A 27,071-nucleotide genomic window follows, 5' to 3' on the forward strand; every position below is an offset into this window, starting at 1 on the left:
AATGTGGTCATGAAGCAGACATCACGTGAAAGGCTTCCTACTTTTATGCCATATTTGAGTTATTTTTTTTTGTTTTAATTTTTCTCATAGGGACATGTATATAAGAAAAATGAGCTGTTTCAAGCAATTTAAACTGCCTTCAAGATTAATAGTATTTCCGTTTTTTTAAACGGGTTGACCTTCTTTGCAGTTTGCATCCACTTAATTCTATCAAATGAAAGAACATCTTTATTCAGTATGTAAATAGCGGAATGTCAAAATTTCTGGTAATCATATAGAAAAATTTTCATATTCTATTATGAATATATGTGAAAGATCAATTTGTTTTTAACCCAAATATTGTGTACAATCTTTGCATCAAATTATTGTCTTCAAGTCTATATTTAATTAGAGCATTTCCATAATCTTCGTAAAACATTTTTACATTCCATTCTGAATTTTTCACTGAGAGAGCTGTATACGAGTGAGTTTGCAGATATGCTCAAAAAATAGAATCGCGCAAAGAACTGGAAAACTGCTTTCTCTTTGAAGGAGAGGTTGGTGTAATAATTAGGCTGCACAGTGTCAATGAAGAGTAATGCATAAAGTGGAGAAAAAGTCAAAGTGAACATCACTGTGATTAAAAAGAGCATGAAGGTAAATTTTTGGGCACGCACATGTTGATTTTTCTCATTTTGTGAGGAAAAAATATTTCTTGATAGTGTTGTGGTACAGTTTTCGTAAGTATCACTGTTATCATAGGCGGTCTTGATAGTCACTTTAATAAACGTGTTAGTTTCCTCTTGAGGGCATTCATTGAGCTCCAAAACTGAAGGTCTTCTCACAGATTTTATGGGTTCATTCTGAACCTTGCTCTCGATTGAAGGTTCGTCTTGATCCTTCTCGGTTTGTTTCTTCCAAGATGCCTTACAAACGTTAACAAATCTTTTCCGAGTATTTAAAACAATGAGACTATATATAATGATAAGGATACAAGTAATTAAGATTGGACTAAAAGATATGATGATCAAAAAGATCTTTCTAAAGACGGAATCTTTCAATTTATCTATGATACACATATGACCCAATACAAACGTTTGTGGAGCGATCGGTACGGCTTTAGTCTGTATTCCGTAGAAAACTAATACTGGACCTGCAAGTACCATGGCCATGCTTATTCCAAAAAGAACAATTATTTTGGCATTCTTTGTAGACAACTGTTTTCGTAGAGGTCGACAAACTCTAAAGTATCGGTCCACTGCAATGCTGATTAGCGTAAAGGCAGAGGAAAAAAACAAGGTAAAAGTGCAAAATTTGGACACCTTGCATAAGACTTCATTTGTAGTCTGAAACCAATTCCGCATAAAGTAGAGTTCAGACGGAATTGTGATCAGCCCGTTAATCAAATCCAAAAGAGCCAGAGCTAAAATGAAAGCTCTGTAGGTTGATTTCTTCCATTTAGAGAAGTAAACGTAGAGAGCAAAAGTATTTCCTAAATATCCAAAGACAAGCATCATAATTGAGAAGATAAAACTAGGTAGAAAGATTTTTTCAAAACCAGCATCATTAATTTTTGTGACTAGGTTCCCTTCCTTCAGTACTGTTACGGAGTTTCTTTCAGCGCTTTGCGTGAAATAGCTCAAAACGCTTGTCACGTTCCTTAACTCCATTCTTCTCTAGGAAATGTTTCTTTTACCTTAAATTCCTTGTTTTGAAATTCTCTCAAAAATTTCAGACATTTTTACTTCCCAGCAGTTTTTACTTTGAGAAATTAGAGTTGTGTAAAGTGCTTGAGGGACTTTTTGAGGAAATGTTGTCATTTTATATCCTTGATTATTATACAATCAGATCCTCTTCCTTCATTTTAAAAGTCGTAATATCCTGTAATCGAAAGAAAGGGATTGTTGATATCATACTATTATTTCAGAAAAAACAAAAAAAAAAAAAAATTGTCAAGTTTATACGCGTTTATGAAAAGTTTGTTTAAGGTTTTGTCAAAGGTCAAGATGTCTAAAAATTTATTTTTACAATAGCTCCAAAACTATGTGAGGTATAAAGTTAAAACTTTTACAGTTTATAAATATATTATTGATTAACAGATAGAAAGTATCACTTGAAAACAAATATTTTTAAAAAAATATTTTTAGAGGAAAAAATTGCAAAAAATTTGCACATTTAAAAAAAAATGCACCTGCTTAAATCTGTACTTTTAGTGAAAACCATCATTGCAGAAATAATATATGTTTATCAATGAAGGGCAAGTTAGACGTGAATGGTCTCTTAAAGGCTGTTATTGAAAGCATGACATGTATAAAGACAAGACCCCTATAAAATCCGCCATTTCCAATGTACTTTCGGTTTCAAATCTTAACATTTGGACAAAATAAACAGGGAAAACAACTTTCCAGAGGTCATCGAAGTCCAACTTGCCCTTCATTGATAAATATATATTATTTCTGCAATGATGGTTTTCACTAGAAGTACAGAATTAAGAAGGTGCATTTTAAAAAAAAATATATGCATTTTTTAAAAAGAATTTTTCTCGATAAATACTTTTTTAAAGTATTTGTTATCAAATGATACTTTCTATCTGTTACTGTAATCAATGATTTATTTATAAACTATAAAAGTTTTAACTTTATAAACCACATAGTTTTGGAGCTATTGTAAAAATAAATTTTTGGACAAGTTGACCTTTGACAAAACCTTAAAAAAAGATCTTTCTTTTGGGATATCTTACTTCAACTTTGAGGTACCTTGAGGGGAGAAGGGGATAAAATATCTATAAGAATAATAGTTTCTTAAGATATATACAGTTAATAAAAATCTTATTAACATCTTGTACTGGAATGAAAGGAAATTGTTAATATCATACTACTTTTTCAGAACCCCCCCCCCCCCCCCCCAAAAAAAAAATGTCAAGTTTATTTGCGCTTATGAAATTTTTGTTAAATAAAGTTCTTTCTTTTCGAGATATCTTACTTAAGTTGTGGGGTACCTTGAGGGGGGGTGGGGATTAAATATCTGTAAAGATAATACTTTCTTATGATATATACAGTAAATAAAGATCTTAACAGGATTTTTTACTTGATTCAATCAACAGTGACAGGTAGAGGATCGTTAAATAAAATGCTTACCAGTTCTAGCTTTTACATTATAATTTGCTCAGTTGTGTGAATTTTTCAAATGCTGTGAAATCTTTATATATACATTGAATTGTCTTCGGATTTTTCCGTTTTCCGATTATGAAAAGGAGCACACAGCGGGTGTGTCCGATCCCTCCTGTGATGTTTTCAGACATCAGTGATTGCTCTGCTCCGGATTTGTATTATTTCAATGGATTTTGACCTTGATAACTGTTCGTTATCTTCATAATTTATAGTGCAAACGCATACTTCTTTGGAAATGTTCTTCTATGCTTCTGGTTTGAAAGCAAAGCTACTTAGTGCATACTGTAGTTTGGATGAGCAAGTGTGTTTCTTCCAAAATCGAGTTTCATGGCTCCTGGGTCGGGTTCTTGTGTTTTGGTGGTATGGCTCTTTTGATTACAAAGAAAAAATGCATATTAATAATTCTTTTAAAAAGTTTTTTTCTTCTGGGTATTTAGCAGATGATCAAAGTGCACAGTTATAATAGGCAAAGGTGCTTCTTCCAATACTGTGAAAATACGTACACTTCCAACAAACTATATAAAAAAAAAGACACACAACTAATGATCACAAAAGCTTTATTAGCTATAATTTTCCAAAAATGTGTCCTGTTCTTACAGTGTAAAGTTTCTATATTGTACTTTGTGAAAGACAAAACCTCCACGGTAGTCGATTTAATCATTAGAGCTTGTTACATGTCAGATAATAAATATTTTTGGGGGAAAAAAACAATTATATAGAGTACTCCAAAGTTGATGGATTTCATTTCGAACATAAAAACACTGTCTATGCGCAGAGAAGTATGATTTACAAAAAGCTGTATATGTATTAAGAAGACAATAAGAAAATGACAAATTGTAACTAATTAAATAATCCCATATGTCCAAAAATGCGAAATTCGTAATAGATTAGTTCATTATTTATTTGAAATACTGATATCTTTCATTATCTTAAAAACTTGGTTACATGCAATCAGTGAAATAATTTTACTTAAAATACTGATGTGTTTTGTGGATTGGACTACTTCATTTTCTTTGTGAAAAGGTATATAATGTGTATAATCGCTAAATAAAAAAAAACAATAGCATATGTTTCACAACAATTCTGAACACAGTTATTTTAAAGAACCTTCATTTGGCCGCTTTGCATGGCATAAACCTTAACATATATGCAGGGGTATTTATAATCAATAGAGGAATGTTTCTGTTTCAAAGATTACAGATTCAGAGTCATGTTAACAAAAAGAGTGATATGTATTGTAAAAGTGCACATACTATTTCTAGTTGGAATGGCTAGTTTCTTTAAATCAAATTAACAGACACCATATCAGACATTCAATTTGTGAATTTTGAGAAAATAAGATTTAAAAAAAAAACATACAATGTCATCGAACAATCATCCACAATCCACAATGGTTTGAATATACATGACTGTATGCATTATTTTTAAAATACTTTAAGCTTGGAATTGTGAAAAAAAAAATCATTTTTATGGTATCTGATGAGTAAACAAAAGAATTTTTTTTCTACTGTGTAGTACACAGGCACCTGATGCTACTTATTTTTCTTTTAATAAAATGTAGAGTGAGATGACAATGAAGATAGCAGTGGGTGAGTGATGCTTTAAGGGGGTCAAAGGTTTTATTCATTAAAAAATATACAAGTCAAATGTTAATTTCATTCAAGAGAGATATTGTTTGGACACTCTTGTTTTACTTTTTATGTTAATTACTTTAAATGATACAGATACTTTGCTACTTTTACAAAATCATTGAAATTATCTATTCAATCCCACCCTCAACAACACCACCCCCTGATCAATCATTTCTAGATTTCAAATTCATTTTAATTCTTAAGGTTTGTCACTAGATTAAATAAAAATATAAGTATATATATCAAGCGACTATTCATTATTTTGGTAAATTTGTTACTCATTTATAATTGGCACTTATTTATAAATTAAAATTTTGAGCAAGTTTACAGTAACTTGGTTCCATTTTTGACAAACATACCGAGGCAGAAATATTTTCAAGTCATATGCTAAAGCATTGCACACTATGAGCACCAGTGATGTATTTGGAATACGATCTAAATAAACTTTTAAGTGATTTCATAAAATACAAAACACATGTATCTACAAGTACTGTCAACATTCCTACTCAATATACACTAATAAAGAAAACAACATTATGAATCGAAATTAGAAATACGTGTATCAATTATATTGGTTAGGTATTCCAATCATTAAATTATGGCCAATTACTTCGTAAAAGAGAAATTCTTTACAAATCGTTGTTTGTCTTTAATTCACGTGGCATGCCCCTATAACCAAGTACCAGGTTTAATATAAAAGTTTGATCACAGCATTTTAAAATTATTCAGAACTAATGAATGCAGCATCATACTGTTCATAAGGATATGAGTGTAAATGATAAATTAGTTCTAAAAAATGCCCTAAACTCTGTACTAGTTTGTATAAACAATGCCTCACCCAAAGCTACATGGGATGAAGACAAGAAAAAACTTTCTCTTAGTTTGATAAAAAATACTTGTATATTAGAGGTATACATAAAAGCATTTATGAAAAGGCCAATACATTTTTATCATAGTAAACAAGATAAAATTTGTGGATTTTTACTATTTCCTTTGGTTTGGAAAAAAATTTATACACATACATAATGTAACTTTTAAAAAAAATAATGATTCTAAAACTAAGCAAAGATATGGCATAGTGGTCATAATTATGTAAATTAAGCTAAATATAAAAAAATCAGATCTGAGACAGGTATATGATTGAGCTTATTGTATGTACTCAATACAAGTGCACAATATCAAAACCAACAAACACTGCAATAACATACAGGTATCAACTGAAAAAGTGCATTGTGAACTTTGACTGCTTAATTCATTTTTAGCACTGACTTATGAATATACATGTACACATATATATTGCAATAAATATTACTTGACACATTACAAAACATATTATTTACTAGCATACTTTGGCAAAAAATTCCTCAAAAATAAAACTGTGTGTTTGTTTACAATACAAGCAAAGCAAAAGTAATGACAAAAAAAAATTCATTTAGTTTTAAAATGACTTGGAGATTTAGTCTTAATATATAGGTCAAACATTTACATACAGACATTGCAATCATCACAACAATCAGAACTGGAATCATGTTATAAGCTGGAATTCCTTTGGATTTTTGGATTCTTGGGGAGGATCTCAGTTATTTGTGTCCATCATTCTTTGGAAGGGATTGACTACATAAAGGTCAAGGATAATTCTTTGAATTTTTATTTAAAATAAATACCATTATTTTTTAGTTTTGATTTTCACTGCAAGTCCAAAATATGTAAGTTATTTGATGGAATATGTTTTTTGAAACAAGTTTTCATGTATTTAGTAGTCTACAATTAAAATGTACACTAAACCAACAGCTATAATACTACAGTGCTCCACTGCAATACATGATACATCTGTATGGATCTATTTGACAATGGATTCCCACAGAATTCTTCACAATGTGCAAGATATAATCTCTCAGTGTATAAATTGTGACCTGGACACAACTTAAGTATAGCCAAAAGATTCATAAAAAAGGCCATGGTGAACTACTTTTGCATTTCGACACCCCTTTCCCCCAAGATGCATTAACTGACCAAAACCATAGGCCCCACAGTGAACAGGATATGATTCGGATATGATTAAATTAGGTATAGCAATAAAATTCTGTAATTAGGCCATGGTCACCGTGATATACATTAAGTTAAGGTTAAGCACATTCTCCCCATGAGCATCTGAAGAGAAGACAAAATTTGATGGTCACAGTTGGAGAGATATGACTTGGATGCAGAACAGCTTACAGACAAATAGAAGAGAAAACCCTTTTCAAAAGAAGGCCCATATAGAAGTTCTTGACAATACATTGTATTTTTGTAATAGTTAAACAAAGGATACATGGATGAACTTATTGAATGCAGCTGAAAAGAAAAGAATATAAAAGATAAATATGGTATTCATATGAAATAAAGATACGTAATATAAATACACATTTATCATATTTTTGCCTTTTTGCTGATTATGAATATTAAAAGTTTTGAAATTCATTTTTGATATTTGTTTTCCAAACCTTTCATGTGTGGAATACATTTGCAACATTTAAGAGAAAGGGGCAATTACTATATTAAGAAAATAGTGAAGAATATTGGCTGTTTCAAAAAATGTTTAAATGGGTGTCATAATTGCTATTTCTTCATGTCTCAAAATTAACAGTGATAAATGCTCTCATGAAGATTTCATTGACAGAATTGACAGAAATGTTTATGTAGTGTACATGTATTTTAAACTAGTAAACGATTTATCCAATCAAACCTTGTCTACAAGTTTTCTCAGCTTCTCATTGGCTGCTGCTCGCCCCTCATCAGTATCTCGCCTACAAACAGTAAACAGGTGATTAGTAAATTATATATCAATAAAACAATAAACATAGATAGTAAATTACAACATGAATATATAAGGTAGAACAGTCTTTGCCAAATCTTTTTTTCAGCACATGCCTTTTGGGTAGGTGTATCCACTAGTTACACTAGCCTAAAGAAATATTTACATACCCAGAATTTTATTATGTACATGTAATTTTATTCTGTTTTGCCTTTTCATGCAAAGGAAATCCATTTTTTCAAGAGCATCATTTGTCATGCCATTTGTTCTCAACCTAAACACCTTTTCTTTCTCCAATGTGAAAAAATTTCTTGGAACTCATGATAGAATAACCCATCATTAAAATTTTATGATTTATTTTGGATGAATAAATCAAACAAACCTCCATATCTATCCTTGGGTATTATTTAACATTATTGATGTCATTTAATTCCAAATGTTATGTTATTCACGAATGACGATGAAACATCTGATGAATGAATAGATCAATTGAATCAAAAGCAAAAGTAAGTTGTTATAAACACTATAAACAATACAAAGGTTTAAGCCTCCAAGTTTAAATGCCCTGCGGGCTTGTTAGTGTGCAATTTCTACACGCCCGCTTCGAACTTTACCAAGTCCTGGACTTGGGACTTCTGGGATTTGTCGAAGGCTGGTATAATAATAAAGAATACTCAACATGCTTTGTTTCTCTTTCCTCATGTATAGATATTTGTTTATTTCATCAGTCATCCACAAAAAAGACAGGTCATTTTATTTAAGTTCATGAATTAAAAATAAAACATAATTTTATATGTGTACTTCATATCTTTTATCTCTGCTTGATTCCTCTAAAAATCAACTCAAGCCTTTGTAAATATGAACTTTGAAAAAATAAAAAAAAATTATCTTTTCAAAAAATAAAAACCTTCAGTGAAGTTGGCTGTAACAAAGTACACTACAGAGGATCTGGAGGATTTCACAGCCAATAAGACAGTTTACAACATACAATTTAGTATGACAATCATTCATTTATAGTGTACATTATAGCATGGCATGAACTCTGACTGTTTAAGCTTTCAATGATATGACAGGATTAAATCAATAACTACTCAAACCTCTGCATGTCTTGCTGTATGTCCATCTCAAAATGGAGTCGAGCGAGCTGCTCCTGCTGTTCTCGGATTTGGTCCATCTTCTCAAACGTCATGGATCCACCTAAATTGAAACCAGATATGAATTACTTTATTAATGATTTTCTTCCGAGGATAAAAACATGTAATTGTTAATGAGTGCAATTGTTTAATTGTGCAAGAAAGTGGGGGGGGGGGGGGGGGATTCTGTTATTGTATATAAACTAAACTAAACTTTTTCCTAATAAAAATTTTTCAATTTCACTTATACACTGAGCAACATTTATGCATTACATCCAAAAACTTTTATTCTGTTCAACATGTTCAATATTTACAATCTAAAAATAAAAATATTTTACGAACAAAAAAAAACCCACCTCAAATTCAAGCAGTAGTTGTATTATCTATATTTTTTAAAACTTTAATGTTTCTGCCATAGAACTATTCTCACAATGTCTGGGGTCTTGAGTCCACTTGTGGTTGTGGGGCCTCTGACAAACTTCATTTTTTTTCTGGCTTGTTTCTCTCCTTGAGAAGCACCAACAAATTTGGTCTTCATTAGTGACATAAAATGTTAACAGAAAGCATCCTATTGATACTAGAATGCAGGTAGTTTTTCATTAAAAGGCTTCATGTACTTGGTATAGAGATAAAAAAGAAAAACAAATTAAACTTTGTCAGGGGCCCCATGACCTCGAGTTGACTCAGCCCTGATGTTATGACTCAATGTAAAGGAGCCATAGAACCAACCAAAAGCTTGTAGTTTTCCACAATGAAAATCTTCTAGAAGCTGTAGCAATCCATGCTCCATTGTCCGGACATCTGCCACGTCAGTCAGAAATGTGTGCTCCTTACAAGTTCTTCCTGTGCCTCCAGAGGTAGAATCATTCTTACCTTAGAAAAACATAGGTAATCAAAGATTACTAAGCTCACCTCGACGAATGTTATCTATAAGTAAGGTAAATCTCACATCATATTTTTTTCCTAGTTAGTGTACATTCCAAGATTAATATCCATCAATATTAGATTCAGAATCCAAAGTAAGTCTGGAACTGTCCATCTCTAGATACATCATCATTCATGCTAATTTGGTTAAAATATGGCTAAAATTCACTCATGTGGAAAATCTAGGTCAGATCCAGAATCCAAAGCAGGTTAGTTAGTGTACATCCCTAGATGCATCATCCATGCAAGTTTGGTCCAGGTAGGGCTTATATTTACTTGGGAATGGACCTGCTCCAAAAAAACTTTAACCTGATCAATCATCTGGAAAATCTAGGTCAGATCCAGCATCTGAAGCAAATATGGTAGTGTCTATCCCTAGATGTATCATCCATGCAAATTTGGTCCAGGTAGGGCTTTTAGTTACTTGGGAATGGACCTGTTCCAAAAACTTTAACCTGGTCACTCATCTGGAAAATCTAGGTCAGATCCAGCATCCCAAGCAAGTGTGGTAGCGTCCATCCCTAGATGCATTATCCACGAAAGTTTGGTCAAGGTAAGGCTTAAATAATCACTTGGGAATAGACCTGCTCCCAAACCTTTAATCTAGTCACTCATCTGGAAAATTTAGGTCAGATCCAGCATCTGAAGCAAGTATGGTAGAGTCCTTCCTTTGATGCATCATCCATGCAGGTTTGGTCCAGGTAGGGCTTATAATTGGGTATCTGCTCCAAAAATTTTAACCTAGTCACTCATCTGGAAAATCTAGGTCAGATCCAGCATCTGAAGCAAGTGTGGTAGTGTCCATCCCTAGATGCATCATCCATGCAAGTTTGGTCAAGGTAGGGCTAATAGTTTCTTGGGAATGGACCTGCTCCAAAAACTTTAACCTAGTGACCCATCTGGAAAATCTAGGTCAGAACCAGCATCCAAAGCAAGTGTGGTAGTGTCCATCCCTATATGCATCCTCCATGCAAGTTTGATTCAGGTAGGGCTTATAATTACTTGGGAATGGACCTGCTCCAAAAACTTTAACCTGGTCACTCATCTGGAAAATCTAGGTCAGATCCAGCATCCGAAGCAAGTGTGGTAGTGTTCATCCCTAGATGCATCATCCATGCAAGATTGGTCAAGGTAGGGCTAATAGTTACTTGGGAATGGACCTGCTCCAAAAACATTAACCTAGTGGCCCATCTGGAAAATCTAGGTCATATCCAGCATCCAAAGCAAGTGTGGTAGTGTCCATTCCTAAATGCATCCTCCATGCAAGTTTGATCCAGGTAGGGCTTATAGTTATTTGGGAATGGACCTGCTCCAAAAACTTTAACCTGGTCACTCATCTGGAAAATCTAGGTCAGATCCAGCATCCGAAGCAAGTGTGGTAGTGTCCATCCCAATCTGCATCATCCATGCAAGTTTGGTCCAGGTAAGGCTTATAGTTACTTGGGAATGGACCTGCTCCAAAAACTTTACCTGGTCACTCATCTGGAAAATCTAGGTCATATCCAGCATCCAAAGCAAGTGTGGTAGTGTCCATCCCTAGATGCATCATCCATGCAAGTTTGGTCCAGGTAGGGCTTATAGTTACTTGGGAATTGACCTGCTCCAAAAACTTTAACCTGGTCACTCATCTGGAAAATCTAGGTCAGATCCAGCATCTGAAGCAAGTGTTGTAGTGTCCATCCCTAGATGCATCAACCATGCAAGTTTGGTCCAGGTAGGGCTTATAATTCCTTGGGAATGGACCTGCTCCAAAAACTTTAACCTGGTCAATCATCTGGAAAATCTAGGTCAGATCCAGCATCCGAAGCAAGTGTGGTAGTGTCCATCCCTAGATGCATCATCCATGCAAGTTTGGTCCAGGTAAGGCTTATAGTTACTTGGGAATGGACCTGCTCCAAAAACTTTAACCTGGTCACTCATCTGGAAAATCTAGGTCAGATCCAGCATCCGAAGCAAGTGTGGTAGTGTCCATCCCTAGATGCATCATCCATGCAAGTTTGGTCCAGGTAGGGCTTATAGTTACTTGGGAATTGACCTGCTCCAAAAACTTTAACCTGGTCACTCATCTGGAAAATCTAGGTCAGATCCAGCATCCGAAGCAAGTGTTGTAGTGTCCATCCCTAGATGCATCATCCATGCAAGTTTGGTCCAGGTAGGGCTTATAATTCCTTGGGAATGGACCTGCTCCAAAAACTTTAACCTGGTCAATCATCTGGAAAATCTAGGTCATATCCAGCATCCGAAGCAAGTGTGGTAGTGTCCATCCCTAGATGCATCATCCATGCAAGTTTGGTCAAGGTAGGGCTTATAGTTACTTGGGAATGGGACTTGCTCCTAAAACTTTAACCGGGACGCCGACGCCGACGCCAACGCCGGGGGTATAGCATAAGCTCATCTCGACTTCGTCGAGGTGAGCTAAAAATGAGACAGTCTGTCAAGTGTGCTGCAGCACTGCTGTACTTGATTTCCTTAATTATTATTTTGTGAGTTACAAATGTAAATATTTCCTTTTTTCACAAACTAAATGTCTTTCTTTATTCAAAGCAATACTTTAGATTAATTTACTTTATGTAAAATATAATTATCAGTGGCGGATTCAGGGGGGATCAGGGTTCGGGAAACCCCCCCACCCCACAATGCCCAATCAAAAAAAAACTTTAGAAGTTTTATTTTAACAATATCTTTCATAAGTGAGACTCTATCCAAGTCCTTTGTTTTACACAAAGAGGTGAAATATACAGCCACATGAGGAATCCCTTTCCGCTTGAGCACACACAATACACAAGTAATCAACAGTACAGATATCATGATAATCCGTGCAGCTAGTGATGGCACAAGGTCATACACTAACAACCGAAACTGCACATACATGTAGTTATTAAGGTATTGTTTTGGTATTGCTAAAATAATATTCTTTCATGAATTTTCTTTCTTCGATAATTGAATGTTACTTTATTGATCCACTTGAATAAACTGTGATTATTATTATTATTTAGAAAAAAAAAAATTAATACAATCAGGGATGTATATACATGTACTATAATATAAACATCCCTGATACAATAACTTTATGACATAACTATACTGGGGAAGTAGACCCTTCGAGACTTTTTTTTTTCAAACATTGGGCTAGTAAGCATGGTAAGTGGGTAAAAAAAAAAATTGAATTAAAGAGTGCATTTATGTTAGAAATTATAATTACCCCCCCCCCCCCCCCCATGAATAAGCAAGAATTCCAATGTTTTCCCAAAATAATTTATATTTTTTCTTCAATATGAAATATCAGTATTTGTTTAGATTGCAAATTATATAAACAGTATAGTCAAGTAGTTGAAAAAAGTAATTAGGGTTTATACACAGAATCCAAATTTTCTAAGTGTGGGAAAATGCATCAGTTGTATTTTGGAAGTCAGAGCTTCACATGCGACACATTGGATGTGCATTTTAAAATACAGAATTGGATATTATATATAAAATGGCGATATTACTAACTTTATAATATTTTACTTAAGAAATAAGGTATCATTTTTAAACATCTATCAGGATATAAATACGGGTTGGTACGAGATCAAATTTACCATAAAGCCCAATATAAATACGGGTTGGTCACGAGATCAAATTCCATAAAGCCCGAAGGGCTTTATGGTAAATTTGATCTCGTACCAACCCATATTTATATCCCGATAGATGTTTAAAAATGATACCTTATTACTTATATTTATATTTGTGACTTATTCATATCCTTTATTAGCCTGATTATAACCTTTAATGCGTGAATTGTTTTATTTTTTCAAACTCAACGGCACAAGTTTGATCTATTGATTGCGCGTCGACCCTTTATGACGTCACTGAGAAATTATGTCGAACGTTTATGATGCGAGGAACCCGTGTTTATACGGATATAGATATGCGTTGCTTTTAATAGTGTTATGTAAAAGAAAACATTTGCAAATGTAAATATATTGATTTATTATTTTTTTTTAGAAGTCTCATTTTTCATATTTACAAGGAAGTTAAAAATAAATCAAAAAACTTTAATTTTTTGTTCAAATTCTTGAAAATTTGGGTAGGTCTTGAAAAGCAAGTGGCAAAAAACTTATTCATTCAATCTAAAATGCCAGTAAATGCACCATTTGGAGCCATTTTTAAAGAAATTTTCCCGAATCCCCACCATGCCCTCTCCCTTCGGCCCCACAGGCCTCAAAACCTCCCCACAAGAACTTCTGGATCTGCCACTGATTATGACTGTTTAATTTCTGTTTGTATTATTGCAATAATATTTAATGCAATGTGACATATTTTTCTATACAATTATAAATTTTACAAGAACCTGCTTTCCTGGGCTTCTTTTCTGGAGACCTAAATGAGGAAGGATATATGTCCTCTTTGATGACACTCGCTGTTGCTTCCATTACTTTTCTCGAAGATTTATTCCATTCTCAACAAAGCCAGAGATTCAAATACACTGAAATAAATTAAACAATCATTGTGAGATTGAATCAAATAAGATTCATTCATAAAAACGTCATCATTATCAATTTTCAATTTTTCATTCAATCTCTCAATTAAAATTCGTTCTATGTCCTACCTGGTAAATAAATGATATTCCTACTAGGGGCTCGAGGAAATTCGAAAACGGTGTACGATAGCTAGTTTGTTATCCCGTATTACTGTATTATCAGCGAGAGAATGTTTTTCGTGAGTCTTTGCTCTTTTTATGCTTTAATTTCAAACGTCATACTGGTTAACAAATCATCATATTAACTTCCTTTCTTGCAAGAAATCTTCAAGGCCGATGAATCGGATGATTTTTTTCCACCACTGTCAACAAGAAATTTAAATCGCACCATAAATTTCGATGGAAATCGTTAGGCAAAAGATTTTCCGGATTCGGTTAATGTTCAAATACTCATGCGCATACGCATGCATCTGCAGATTGATAGGCCAAGCAACATCAATTTATTTATTTATGCAATGTAATTTTATTTTGTCATTTCATAACGTATTTATCTCTTTTAATTTGTAGAATTAATTTATACTCCCTAAGTATTAAACATCCATGGATGTTGTTTTTTTCTTTCGTGTATGACACAAGGTTTAGAACTGACATAGGCTATTTCGTAAGTATTTTTATATCCTTATTTTATTTTTTTATTACATATTTTTATTTATTGATTTATTATTTTTTTATTTATTTATTTATTAATTATTATTTTATTTATTTATCTATTTTTTTTTTTATTATTATTTTACACTGTAGAAGATGCTTAAATCTAAGCAAAGTTGCAAAATTTAATGCAATTCTCATTAAATTGAAATATGAAAAGGAATTATTATCCAAATTTGAAACTGAGGAAAATTTCAACACGAATATAAATAAAAACTATGCGCGGTTTTGTATACTTGTGATTATTCCACTTCTACAGTAGGATTGCTTATTTCTATATATAACGATATTCGCCATATACAGACTTTAAACAAGACAGTAAATTCACAAAGTGCGTCATTTTACACATAATATCGAATATTTGCATTTCTCCATACAGTTAAGTCTATCTTTTGTACAATATATATAAATATCCCAAGAAAGCGATTATAAATTATTCAATTCTATATTTTTTCATAATGATCATATTTATCTAAATTGTACAAAAATTCACAGAATAAAAAAAATTCTTGCAGTCAGGGTTCCTTGTAGAACAGACGGGACTCAGCATAACAGCTGGTAGGTTTATAAAATTTTTTTATTCATTATTATTTATTACATTGCTATGGAATGGTGTACACCAAAAATCCGTTTTATGTAGAATTTGTTCATACGAATCTCTAACAAAGAGAGAACGCTTTCATCCAAAAACCACACTGGAGAAACGTCTGAGGCACCTTCTCTCTTTGTAGTCAAGGAAACCATTTCTATCAAAGTCACACGCACCCCTCAGACTAAACAAAAAGTTGTTGGAGGAATACGATCTTGTTTGTCGTATCCTGCGTGGAGAAGATTTCAGATCCTGGTTCGGAACCCTTAAAGAAGAAAATGGAAACATTTCATTAATTTAAATATTTATTCTACAGTGTTTTATTCTAAAATAAGGACTGAGTAATTTTTCTGTTTTTTTTTTAAAATAACATTCCCTTCCATGGTTATGAATTTATCGTTTGTGAATATAAAAAACTTCATGAGTAGTAAATAAATGCAGATCTATCTCTTCAATAATATTACTTTGATATATTGGGAAGTAAAAGTATAACTGCATATTTTCAGATGTCTGATATACCATACAGGAATTCATGTACAGCAGATAGCCCCCCCCCCCTTTTAAAACACCAATTTCGATGCTTACAGATACTTGCATAACTTGAGCTCATCGATGAACTAAGAGCTTTATTATTCATATATGTTAAGTCTACATTTTAGTATAAACTCTTTCCTCATTCCCACACATTGGCATGGTTCTATGTTTCTAGATTAAGCTGTTAATGCCCCTAAACTGACTTTGTATTAACTTAAATATCCTTTTTTGACTATAAGTTCACATCTCTGTTGATTCTCACCAATTATGATTGATATTTTCTATCATCGACCATAAAAATCGTCCTTGCACGTCAGTTGTCGAGACATCGCCTAATGAACTCTTGAATGATCAATTCCGATTTTATAAAATTTTCAGATATTCAAAATCACATTAACATCGATGCTTTATAAACAAACAAAAATTTCCTCAAATTTTGTATTCGCAGAGATACACGAAATATATTGCTTGAAATAACTTTCATTCATTTCATATTCAGAATTCCACTGATGGGAAAATCTTGTTCGTTTTCTTTTCACCGAAAAACCTAATAGATGTATCTATTCATCTCTGTTGAAAATTGCATTTATGTGATACTACGTACAAATATTGCAATTATAACGTCCTGGATAATATATAGTCCATGGTCCTAAATTATATGAAATATTAACTTTCTGTCATATTGATTAGATTATTGATAATTAGCAATATGAATTAGAGAGATAATTCTTCATATGAAGGTCACATTAATTTCTATTGACAGGCAAACTATGACACCGCGTCATCCCGTCTGAGTTGTGCTACATATCTACGGAACTTTCATCTGCCCTCGGGAGAAAATATTATCACTCCATTAGAGTGGATGAGACACACAAATAGGAAAGGTCTTGTTGAAAAGCCAAAATAATTGTGCTTATATGCCACGCAGGTTTTATTTTAACTAAATTGTTGTGAAAGTGTTTTTACAAAGGCATATTAAATAAAAGATACTCAAAATATGTTTTCTTGTTTGGATACATAAATGCGCCTGTATTTATGTATGTTAGGGTCAAAATAGAAAGACAGGTCTTCGAAATCAATCAAGGGACAACTCTGATTAGGTTAAGGAGCTATTCATAAAAGGTCCATAATTTTGTAAGTTTAAAATAAGTTTTTTACTTGTTATTCTTTAAAAAAAAAAAACAGTTTTTTTTTTGTGAAAAATCAAACATTGCGTAATATTTGTGTCGAGAATTAAATTAACTTTTCCAGTCCGTATACACAATATTTGTTTAATTATATGCTACGAACAAGCTGAATAATACAAAGAAAGGAATCGAACAGAAAAACAAAAAAATTTCAAAATTCTGATTTTTACTTCTTTACCATGATGAAAACTTTTAGATGAGTTTTTAATATTTTCCATAAACCTTTGTAAACAAAGAGAGTTCAAACAGAAAAACATATAAGTCAATCTAAAATATTGTAATTTTACAATATTTAAAATGTACATGTACTTACCCATAGCTTTCGTCAATATACATTGCACCCGTACATAAATAACTTGTAAATATACATGTGCAACAAACAAACAGTCCAATACACAGTTTTCCCATTATGATTTTCTTTCCACCAGAATAGAAATTCAGTCTCCCAAATCAGATTTTACAGATTCCAGATTTTGTAAAATCCTCGTTGTGTACAAATTTAGAATCATCCAATAGAATGCTTTGATGACTAATTTTTCCAACATTGACCTAACGATTGTTTACACAATACGGCATAAACATGATTGGACTGTGCGTACATTAAAAAATAATTGCTTTAATTTATGACCTAAGACTAGCCTGACGAAAACGAAGACAACGGTAGATTATGGAACGCCATAGCTTCCTGAAGGTCATTTTCATATTATATGAGGTGGAATAACCTTTATGTGAAGTGGTGAAGTCATTATATATAGTGGTAAAATCATTATATTCAATGAAAACTTTATTATATGCAGTGGTTTTATCATTATATACAGTGATAAAATCATTATATTCATTGAAAACTTTATTATATGCAGTGGTTTTATCATTATATACAGTGATAAAATCATTATTTTCATTGATAACTTTATTATATGCAGTGGTTTTATCATTATATTCAGTGGCAATGTCATTATATGTAGTGGTTAAATAATGTAATGAAGTGATAATATCGATACATTATGTTGTAAAATCATTATATGCAGTGGTTCTTCCATTTTATACATTACTGATATCTTTCTGTGATGTGATGAATTCAATATATACAGAACAAACATAATTTGTGTGATAAAGCAATCATTACATTGTATGAAACCCGCTGCATGTGGAGTGCCAAGTTAATTTCATTCAGTGCGACACCTTTACATGAAGTGAAAAATCTATTATGTGCAGTACTAACATCATTATATTATATAGTAAAATTATTATATATATTCCTTAAATCATGCTTTGCAGTAGTAACATCTTTATAGCGAGCGCAGCGAGCGGCGCGAAGCGCCGCTCGTCACTGCGAGCTCTAACGACAACGCCTGGGCGAAGAGAAAATTCGGACTACTGCACATTCATTCAATAGAATTTTTTTCCGCAGTAATTCTGACCCACAATGCATCGCTTCTTGTTCTCGCTGCTAACTTCATTCACGCGGTAACAACAACTAAAATTTCTCAAAAAATAAACTCACCTTAATTTAATGGATATTGCATGCAGATAGTAGATTAAACGTTTTTTGTTAAAATATGTGCAGTTTTTAAACTTTGTTTATGGAAATGCAGCTAACATACGTCATGTGACGTCACAGTCTAGACGTTCCAAATGTCTCGTGAGGTTTGAAGAGGCGGATCTTAAAATGAAGTGAACAATGCGCTCGCCCCAACGGTCGCACCGTCAACATATTATGAGGTGGTTAATTAATTATATGATGTTGTTAATTTGTTATATGACGTGCTCAAATCTTTATATGCATTAGACGTTTCATGTTATGCAGTGGTAACTTCTTTATCATCATCTAAACTGGTCCTTTTATTTAAAAAAAAATGCGCGGAGTTCCAGTTTAAAGAGTGTTTGAAAATAGGAAACCCGGGCCGTGGCAAATTAAAAGCCGGGACTATTCGAGATTTTTCTAATTTCTGATTCTATTATACAGCTTCCTGATTTTATCATCTGTGCTGAAATTTTAAGACTCATTTTTATAGGTTAATGTGTATTCGCTGTAAAAATTGCATTTAATTTTAAAATACTTAGTAATTTAGATTTTCTTGGTGATTGTTGATTTCCAAGTTCAGTGGTGGATCCAGGAATCTTGAAAAGGGGGGCCCGACAAGTTTTTGGTCGAGGTACATGTAGGTAGCCCACAGCCAAACCAAAAAAACAATTGATTTATTAAATCTTATGTATATTTTGGACACAAGGGGGGGGGGGCGGCGGGCCCCATAGGCCCTCTCTGAATCCGCCCGTGAGGTTGGTAAATCGAGTAGGCAATCAAGTAGACATTTTACGTGTTTTGTTTGTTTGTTTATTGTTTTTTGTTTGTTTGTTTGTTTTTTTTTTTTGCCATATTTGACAGAAAGCTAATAAACTTTTAAATTATTCTGATGTTAAAAATTATTCATTATTTGAAAGGCATTTTTTGAGTGAAATGACACGTTTAAGAAAAACCGGTTCTCATAGGCGTCACATAGGCCTCGGAACCGGGGGGGGGGGCTATTGCCCCCCCCCCCTTTTTTTTTTTTTTTTTTTTTTTTTTTTTTACAAAGGTAGACATAATATAGGCATTGAAAATTCGGACGTAGGTCTAGCCTCCCCCCTCCCCACTTTCTACAGGCACGATTCATTGTAGTGAAAGAAGGGTAATTGGTAGTGTTTAAAAGAATTTGATACTGAAAGATGTTCGACCAACCCCCCAACCCACCCACCCACACCCCCGAAATAGGATTTTCGGGTTTGGAGAAAGAACAATTTTCCTTTTTTTTTGCTTGTCAATTTTTTTTCAGGTTTGATTTTTTTTTTCTATTTCAATTAGCCACCCCACTATCAATTTCCTTCCGACGCCAATGGTTCATTAAAATCGGATTTGATCTCCCGGAAGTCAAACATAAAAAATCCGAAATACTTATTCATTATCTACATGCCATTTGATAAAATATAAATTAATTAATTATCACATATACATGTAATTATAGGACTATTAATGCAAAGCCTTGTGTCAAACTTTAATCACGCGTAAGTTGCTTGGTTTAAGGATATCCGATCCTCAGCCTTGAAGGATAACTCTTAATTTTATCATTTTATTCAAAAAGGCTAAAATGATTTTAATTTGGTTGTTTGTTTGCTGTTTAACGTCCCTCTCGAGAATTTTTTCACTCATATGGAGACGCCACAATTTGCCAGTGGAGAGCTGCAAATTTTGTCCTATACTCGACACTTACGGCCATTGAGCAGTGAGGGATTTTTTTCGTGCCAACACCTACTGTGGAACGGGACCTCGGTTTATGGCTTTATGCGGTCTCTTACGAAGGATCGGTCTCAACGTCCCACTGTCGGATTCGAACCCGTGACGTAAGGATTGACTCCTTATTCCGCGTCTCTTAGAGCAGACACTCTAATCACCGTGCCACGCTGGCGACGGCAAAGATGAAACTTGTAAATGAAATGTTTTCATGCAGCAATTTTTATTTTAAGCATTTCAATGTGATTTAAGGTTTTCTGAAGTCTTAGAAACAGTCTTATAAATAGTTGATATTAGTAATTTAACACCCCCCCCCCCCCCGAAAAAAGTATTAAACAAATTACATATTTAACGTAATCCCGTTTCCTTCCATCTACTAACATATAGATACATGTACCAGTGCACATTTGCATATTATGAAATTAGAAATGATTTATGGTGTTTTGCACCAGGTTCTTCCCGGATGATCGAATCTGGTTTAATAATCCTTTTTTTAATGAAAATGTGTATTTTGCATAAAAATAGCATTTTCAAATAAAGAAATAACTATCAAAAAGAAAAAGTTTTTTTTTTAATTTAAAATACAGTGTTTAACATCGGAATAATTTTTAAGTTTATTAGATTTTTATCAAATATGTCAAAAAAAAAAAAAAAAAAAAAAAAAAAAAAAAAAAAAAAAAACACACACACACACACACACACACACACACACACACACACATAAAATATCGCCAACCCAGTCTACCCATTTTACCAACATGGAAATCAACAATCGCCAAAAAAAAAAATCTAAAATACTAAGTACTTATAGCACAATGGATAAAATATTAAATCAAAAAATTGAAACTGCCTACCAATTTTACTTGAAACCAAAAATCGTAAAGAAAATCTAAAATACCAAGTATAATTTTTACAGCGAAAACACATTAGCCTAAAAAAAGAGTCTAAAAATTTTAAATCAGAAATTTGAAAAATCTCGAATAGTCCCGGCTTTTATTTTGCCACGGCCCGGGTTTCCTATTTTCAAACACTCTTTAAACTGGAACTCCGCGTATTTCTAAAAATGTTTTAGCAAGAGGACCAGTTTAGATGATGATAAAGAAGTTACCACTGCATAACATGAAACGACTAATGCATAAAAAGAATTAACCACATCATATAACAAATTAACAACATCATATAATTAATTAACCCCCTCATATAAAGATTTTACCACTGCAAAGTATGATTTTAGGAATATATATAATAATTTTACTATATAATATAATGATGTTAGTACTGCACATAATAGATTTTTCACTTCATGTAAAGGTGTCGCACTGAATGAAATTAACTTGGCACTCCACATGCAGCGGGTTTCATACAATGTAATGATTGCTTTATCACACAAATTATGTTTGTACTGTATATATTGAATTCATCACATCACAGAAAGATATCAGTAATGTATAAAATGGAAGAACCACTGCATATAATGATTTTACAACATAATGTATCGATATTATCACTTCATTACATTATTTAACCACTACATATAATGACATTGCCACTGAATATAATGATAAAACCACTGCATACAATAAAGTTATCAATGAATATAATGATTTTATCACTGTATATAATGATTTTATCACTGTATATAAAGATAAAACCACTGCATATAATAAAGTTTTCATTGAATATAATGATTTTACCACTATATAAATGACTTAACCACTTCACATAAAGGTTATACCACCTCATATAAAATGAAAATGACCTTCAGGCAGCTATGGCGTTCCATAGTAGATACTGATTTGATATCATGCGTCATTTCAATTAAAGGATTAACGGATTTTGATACAACATAATGATTCTAGTTTCATGAATGCTAAATTAGATCCTATTTTCATTCTCTGTTTTATTTAAGTGCTAAATATTGAATGTTCAATGTGCTCTGAGTGTTTTTGTCACCGACAAATCTTTTAAAAGCTTTGCAGTTTTCAAACTCATTGCATTTACTTTGATGAAGAGGTTGTGTTACATCAATGTTGGAGCAAGCATATATACGTAGTACGATTATGATGTTTTTTTTTTCTCTCCTCAACAGCTAGGGGGTATAGGGGTTTCCACGGTTGTCTGTTTGTCTGTCTGTCTGTGCATTATTTCAAATGAGTTAATTATATACATACATACATACATATATACATACATACATACATACATATATATATATATATATATATATATATATATATATATATATATATATATATATATATATATATATATATATATATATATATATATATATATATATTTAGAAGTTTACAGAACCCACATGTTTCAAAGACAGATTCTATTGTTTTTCTTAGAAGAAGCTCACTATTTGCTTTGCAACGCCTACTGCATTCTGTAGATTCCTATGTCTGATTATAGAGAGACAGTTTACTAGTAATCCTTGTAAAAAAAACATTTCATCTGTTTGAAGGCAGCTCATGTTGTAAAATAGATGTGTAAATTTCCTATGTATTTAATTTAATTAAAATCATGATCTGAAAATATAACAAATCTAACAGCAGAAACATGTAGCAAACTCACATTGTCTATGTGTTTGTTTACGTGAATATACACTTAAAATGCTATAAGTCTGTCCCACGGTACCAAAGACCTCACTTTTCGCCTCATATCTCAAAATGTATAAATACCTTGGCCTTCAAACTAGGTTCGATCGATAGATCATTTTTTTTCAAACTTCCTACATTTATCCGAACCCTCGAGTTCAACCGGTGTATTGACACGGCGGCAAATTCAAAGTCTACGGGGATATAACGTGGTAAACTCGTCCATTAGCGTCAAGATCACGGGGCAGGAAACCAGTTTATCGAGGGAGTAGTCGTTCTTTCCAAATTAAAATTACAAAAAATCCTGAAAATTCAACGAAAGTAATTCAGTGTGAATTGGTGAATAATATAAGTATTGTTTTGCATTCAAATATATTTTGACGAGTTTTCTCATAAAATGAGAGAAAATAATCCGAATTCAATGCAGTACAAGTTGTGGATAATGAGGCCACGCATTTCCTCTAGAAAAGGATGTTGACATGGTCTGGTGCAAGAATGCGTTATTTACAGCTTCATTTGTTGAAAATGTAGTAAGATGGTAAGTTGTTGTCCTTTTCTTTATTTTGGGTGAAAACGTCTGCCTCGACTGATATTGAATCTGTGCACTTATGACGTAAACAAAATGTGTTGAAGGTAAAGACTAATTGAAACAGGACCAAAATAAAACATCCCAAAAAACTTTTTTTTTGCGGATATTAATAGTTTTTCTCTTTGATAAATGGATTTAACCTTTAATGGTTAAAGTTGTATACAACCGATCTTAACCTCCATAAAAGAACAACAAAAAGACATTGAAGAACAAAATGATCCAATACAATCATTGAAACAAAGCAACTCTGAACTCAAACAGAGGGTCGATGATCTGGAATATGGACTGGACAATCTGGAGCAATATGGGCGTAGAGCATCTTTACGATTCCATAATGTGCCCATACCAGTACCAGGGTCAGAAGAAGAGGAGAAGTTGGTCACAGATACAGATGCTACAGTGATCAAAATATGTGCAGTGATGGGAGTTTCCATCACTCCGGAGGACATCAATCGCTCACATCCGATTGGACGTCCAAACCGAAGTAACAAAATGCAAATTATCTGCAAATTCAGAAGCTGTAAGATTAAAAACAAAGTGTACAGTGCCAAAAAACAACTTAAAAACAACGTAGATAAAATTTTTGTTACAGAAGGAAGATGTTACTAAGTATAGACAAGCAATCGTGTCGAAAATCATCCAAGCCAAAAATGCCAAAGTTGTACACACTTTTGGACCTACGATGGCAGAATTTATTTGAAGTTCGAACAAAACGGAGACAGAATCGAGGTTACATCACTTGAACAACTGAACTATTTCTTAAACAGTTAACTTTGTGACAAATAAAACAAGCATTCTGAGAGTATTGCATTAGCAATATTAGTCCCGTACCGGCAAGTGTAATCTGGTTCCCGTTAAGAATTGAAAATACCATAATTTCATCAAAAATCAATGAAGCGGGACGAAATGCAAACTTGATCTATAACTAATCTAGGTAAAGTCACATTTCAAAAATCGGCTGAAAGCGTTTAGAAGAAAATTGCGGAAAACCCCTAAAAATTGAAAAAGCCGTAATTCTGTCAAAAATCAATGAAGCGGAACGAAATGCAAACTTGATATGTGTAACTCATCAAGATACACTCACATACCAAAAATCAGCTCAATATTGGCAGGCGTTTAGGAAAAAAGTGCGGAAAACCAAGTGGGACAGACAGACAGACGGACGGACAGACTCAGAGGAAACCTATAGTCCCCTCCGGTTTCACCGGTAGGGGACTAATAAGTGCATATTTATCTTACAGATACATTATATATATTTCCGTCGAAGAACTCGTAGCCACATTATGATAATAAACACAGGTGTGTGTTACGCAGTTACGTGGATGTGATTCTACTTCTTTTTACAATAAAAGTAAATTACTTTTTTCGGACTTGATCTACTGATTACTTTCTGAATTTTATAAAAAAAATAATTTGTATAATTGAAATTAGTAGGATATAACGTACATACTTTACATCGGAAGACATATTTATCATGTTAATTTACATGTTATCTAGCATGTTGATTCAAGATATATTGCTATTAATCATAATATCACATTAAAAAAAAAAACCCATGTATTTAATTTTAGTAACTTTGCTTTGTAATATTGATCAGTTGCTTTTTGATTTACTTTTGAAGATTTACAGTAACAGTACATGTTCAATACATGCCGTTTCCCTGACAAAGCCGTCTAGCGGAGGGGGGGGGGATAAAAAGTGATAAAGCTGATTTGCTGCATCTAAATTAAAAAGAATATAACATAACATAACCAGATATATAGCCTAATAGCTACTTTTTAAAAGCACTACATCTATGGACAAATGCATTGCAATCTTGATTAAAGACATCGATCAGAAATATCTGTTTGCACATCCCCCAAACGACGATTTATGATAACATAAGGCATATTCATTTATTTTTTATTTCATACATCTATTTTATTTATCATAAATACAATTTACTAACATTATTTTGTTGAATAGAATAAATTTTCCTTTTATTTCATTTTTCTTTTCTATTTTTTTAATTCCTATAATAACCATGCATGATAACATGCTCAATACGAACATAAGAGTAATGTACCCAACAATATTAAACTAAAAATCGCCAATGGCGAATATATTAATTTAGCTTCATTAATCAACAATAAGCTTGAAACTGCCCCCCATGGAGATATAAGATATTTCTCACTGCAAAATGACAATTTGGCTTTATCATCAAAATCTAAATCGAAACCCATTACTGACATTCAAATGTGGACAGATGCATTTCTTGCCTATGCAGCTATTTATGTGCTGGCTCGCCCCATGGAAAACGCTGCCCTGTTTAAATATGTCCAAACAATACGTCTCGGGGCAAGTCGGGTTAATGGTCTGGGTTGGCGCGACTATAACATTCAATTCAGATTGAAGAAAGAGTGCAACTCCTCCATGTCATTTGCGTCAGTTGATCAGGAGTTTTGGCTCCTTTGTATGTATAACAATACCCCTCACCGATAGCCTTCCATTCAGTCATCCCAACCCTTGAAATGTTATGATTTCAATTACAGGGATTATTGTTCAATGCAAAACTGCCAATATAGGCACTGGTGCATTCTATGCTCACAACTCCATCCGTTCACAATGTGTAGAAGCACTACTAGAAATTCATTAAATTTTATATCTTGGAACTCTCAGTCAATCTGGCGTGCTCAAACAACAGTCAAACCAGTTACTAGCAGTTACAGAGCCCCCGCCTCAACGCCAGTTAGACATCAGTAGTATTGCGTACAGTCCCATCATGACTTCAGTTTTATCAGAATATTTGACTAAATATCCAGAAAATATCCGGAAAGTGCACATGAACTATTGCAAGGGTTTCAATTTGATTTTGAATTAAATTACCAAGGTCCTAGACAGCCATACGACTATAGAAATCATAGGTCTTTGCATTCACTTACTACAGAAGCCATACAGTTAGTCAATAAAGAAATATGTTTAGGTCGGATCGCTGGTCCCTTTTTCTGCTCACCATTTCTCAACCTAAGACTGTCCCCCATAGGTATGGTGCCTAAAAAAGATAGTCCTTTTCGGCTTTTTCATCATTTGTCCCACCCAGTTGGTGATAGTGTGAATGACTTCATTGATCCTCAGTATTGTTCAGTTAAATACACACTATTCGATGAAGCTTTGAAAATGTTGGAAAGGTAAGGTCCGGGAACTTTTATGGCTCGTCTAGACATTAAGAATGCTTTCCGTTTACTACCATTTCATCCCTCTGATTTTGAGTTGCTGGGGTACAAAATTAACAACAATTTATATTTATTTTGACAAGTGTATGCCATTTGGCTGCTCTGTGAGTTGTGCTAAATTTGAGAAGTTCACTTCCTTTTTGGAAGGGTGTTTAAAACACAAGAGTCTGTCCACTATTTGGATGACTTTTTACTAGCAGGTGCACCTGGGACAAAGCAATGTCATTATTTAGTCTCAACATTTAACAATCTTTGCGACGATTTTGGGGTCCCGTTAGCCCACGACAAAAC

The 27,071-nt window shown here is 33.1% G+C and overlaps 1 protein-coding gene and 2 pseudogenes across 1 annotated transcript; 2 read left to right on the plus strand and 1 right to left on the minus strand.

The window, feature by feature from the left end:
* Window positions 1–3,689: 3,689 nt before the first annotated feature.
* On the minus strand, window positions 3,690–14,446 carry LOC133186400 (coiled-coil domain-containing protein 28B-like). Its single transcript, XM_061321656.1, has 7 exons — window positions 14,220–14,446; window positions 13,962–14,096; window positions 9,437–9,580; window positions 8,672–8,771; window positions 7,506–7,566; window positions 7,092–7,114; window positions 3,690–6,394 (listed from the first exon to the last, which is right to left on the minus strand). Exons 2-7 carry the CDS (start codon window positions 14,041–14,043, stop codon window positions 6,361–6,363), a joined length of 444 nt encoding a protein of 147 aa, XP_061177640.1. The 5' UTR covers window positions 14,044–14,096; window positions 14,220–14,446; the 3' UTR covers window positions 3,690–6,360.
* A 9,012-nt stretch (window positions 14,447–23,458) lies between these two features.
* On the plus strand, window positions 23,459–24,339 carry LOC133186207 (uncharacterized; annotated as a pseudogene).
* Window positions 24,340–24,851: 512 nt separating this feature from the next.
* LOC133186208 (uncharacterized) lies at window positions 24,852–26,310 on the plus strand (annotated as a pseudogene).
* The last annotated feature ends 761 nt before the right edge of the window (window positions 26,311–27,071 follow it).

Source organism: Saccostrea echinata, unplaced genomic scaffold (genome assembly GCF_033153115.1).
Source record: "Saccostrea echinata isolate AGI-Se365-2 ecotype Australia unplaced genomic scaffold, CSIRO_AGI_Sech_v1 ptg000013l, whole genome shotgun sequence".
In the NCBI taxonomy this organism is placed as follows: Eukaryota; Metazoa; Mollusca; class Bivalvia; order Ostreida; family Ostreidae; genus Saccostrea; species Saccostrea echinata.

Excerpts from the sequence above, each read along its gene's own strand:
- LOC133186400 (XM_061321656.1), bottom strand. The coding sequence starts at position 14,043 with ATGGAAGCAACAGCGAGTGTCATCAAAGAGGACATATATCCTTCCTCA. Across the intron at positions 9,581-13,961 it reads AAAGAAGCCCAGGAAAGCAG|GTAAGAATGATTCTACCTCT; the intron begins GTTCTTGTAAAA and ends TGTTTTTCTAAG. Across the intron at positions 6,395-7,091 it reads CATTCAATAAGTTCATCCAT|TCAATCCCTTCCAAAGAATG; the intron begins GTATCCTTTGTT and ends ACCTTTATGTAG.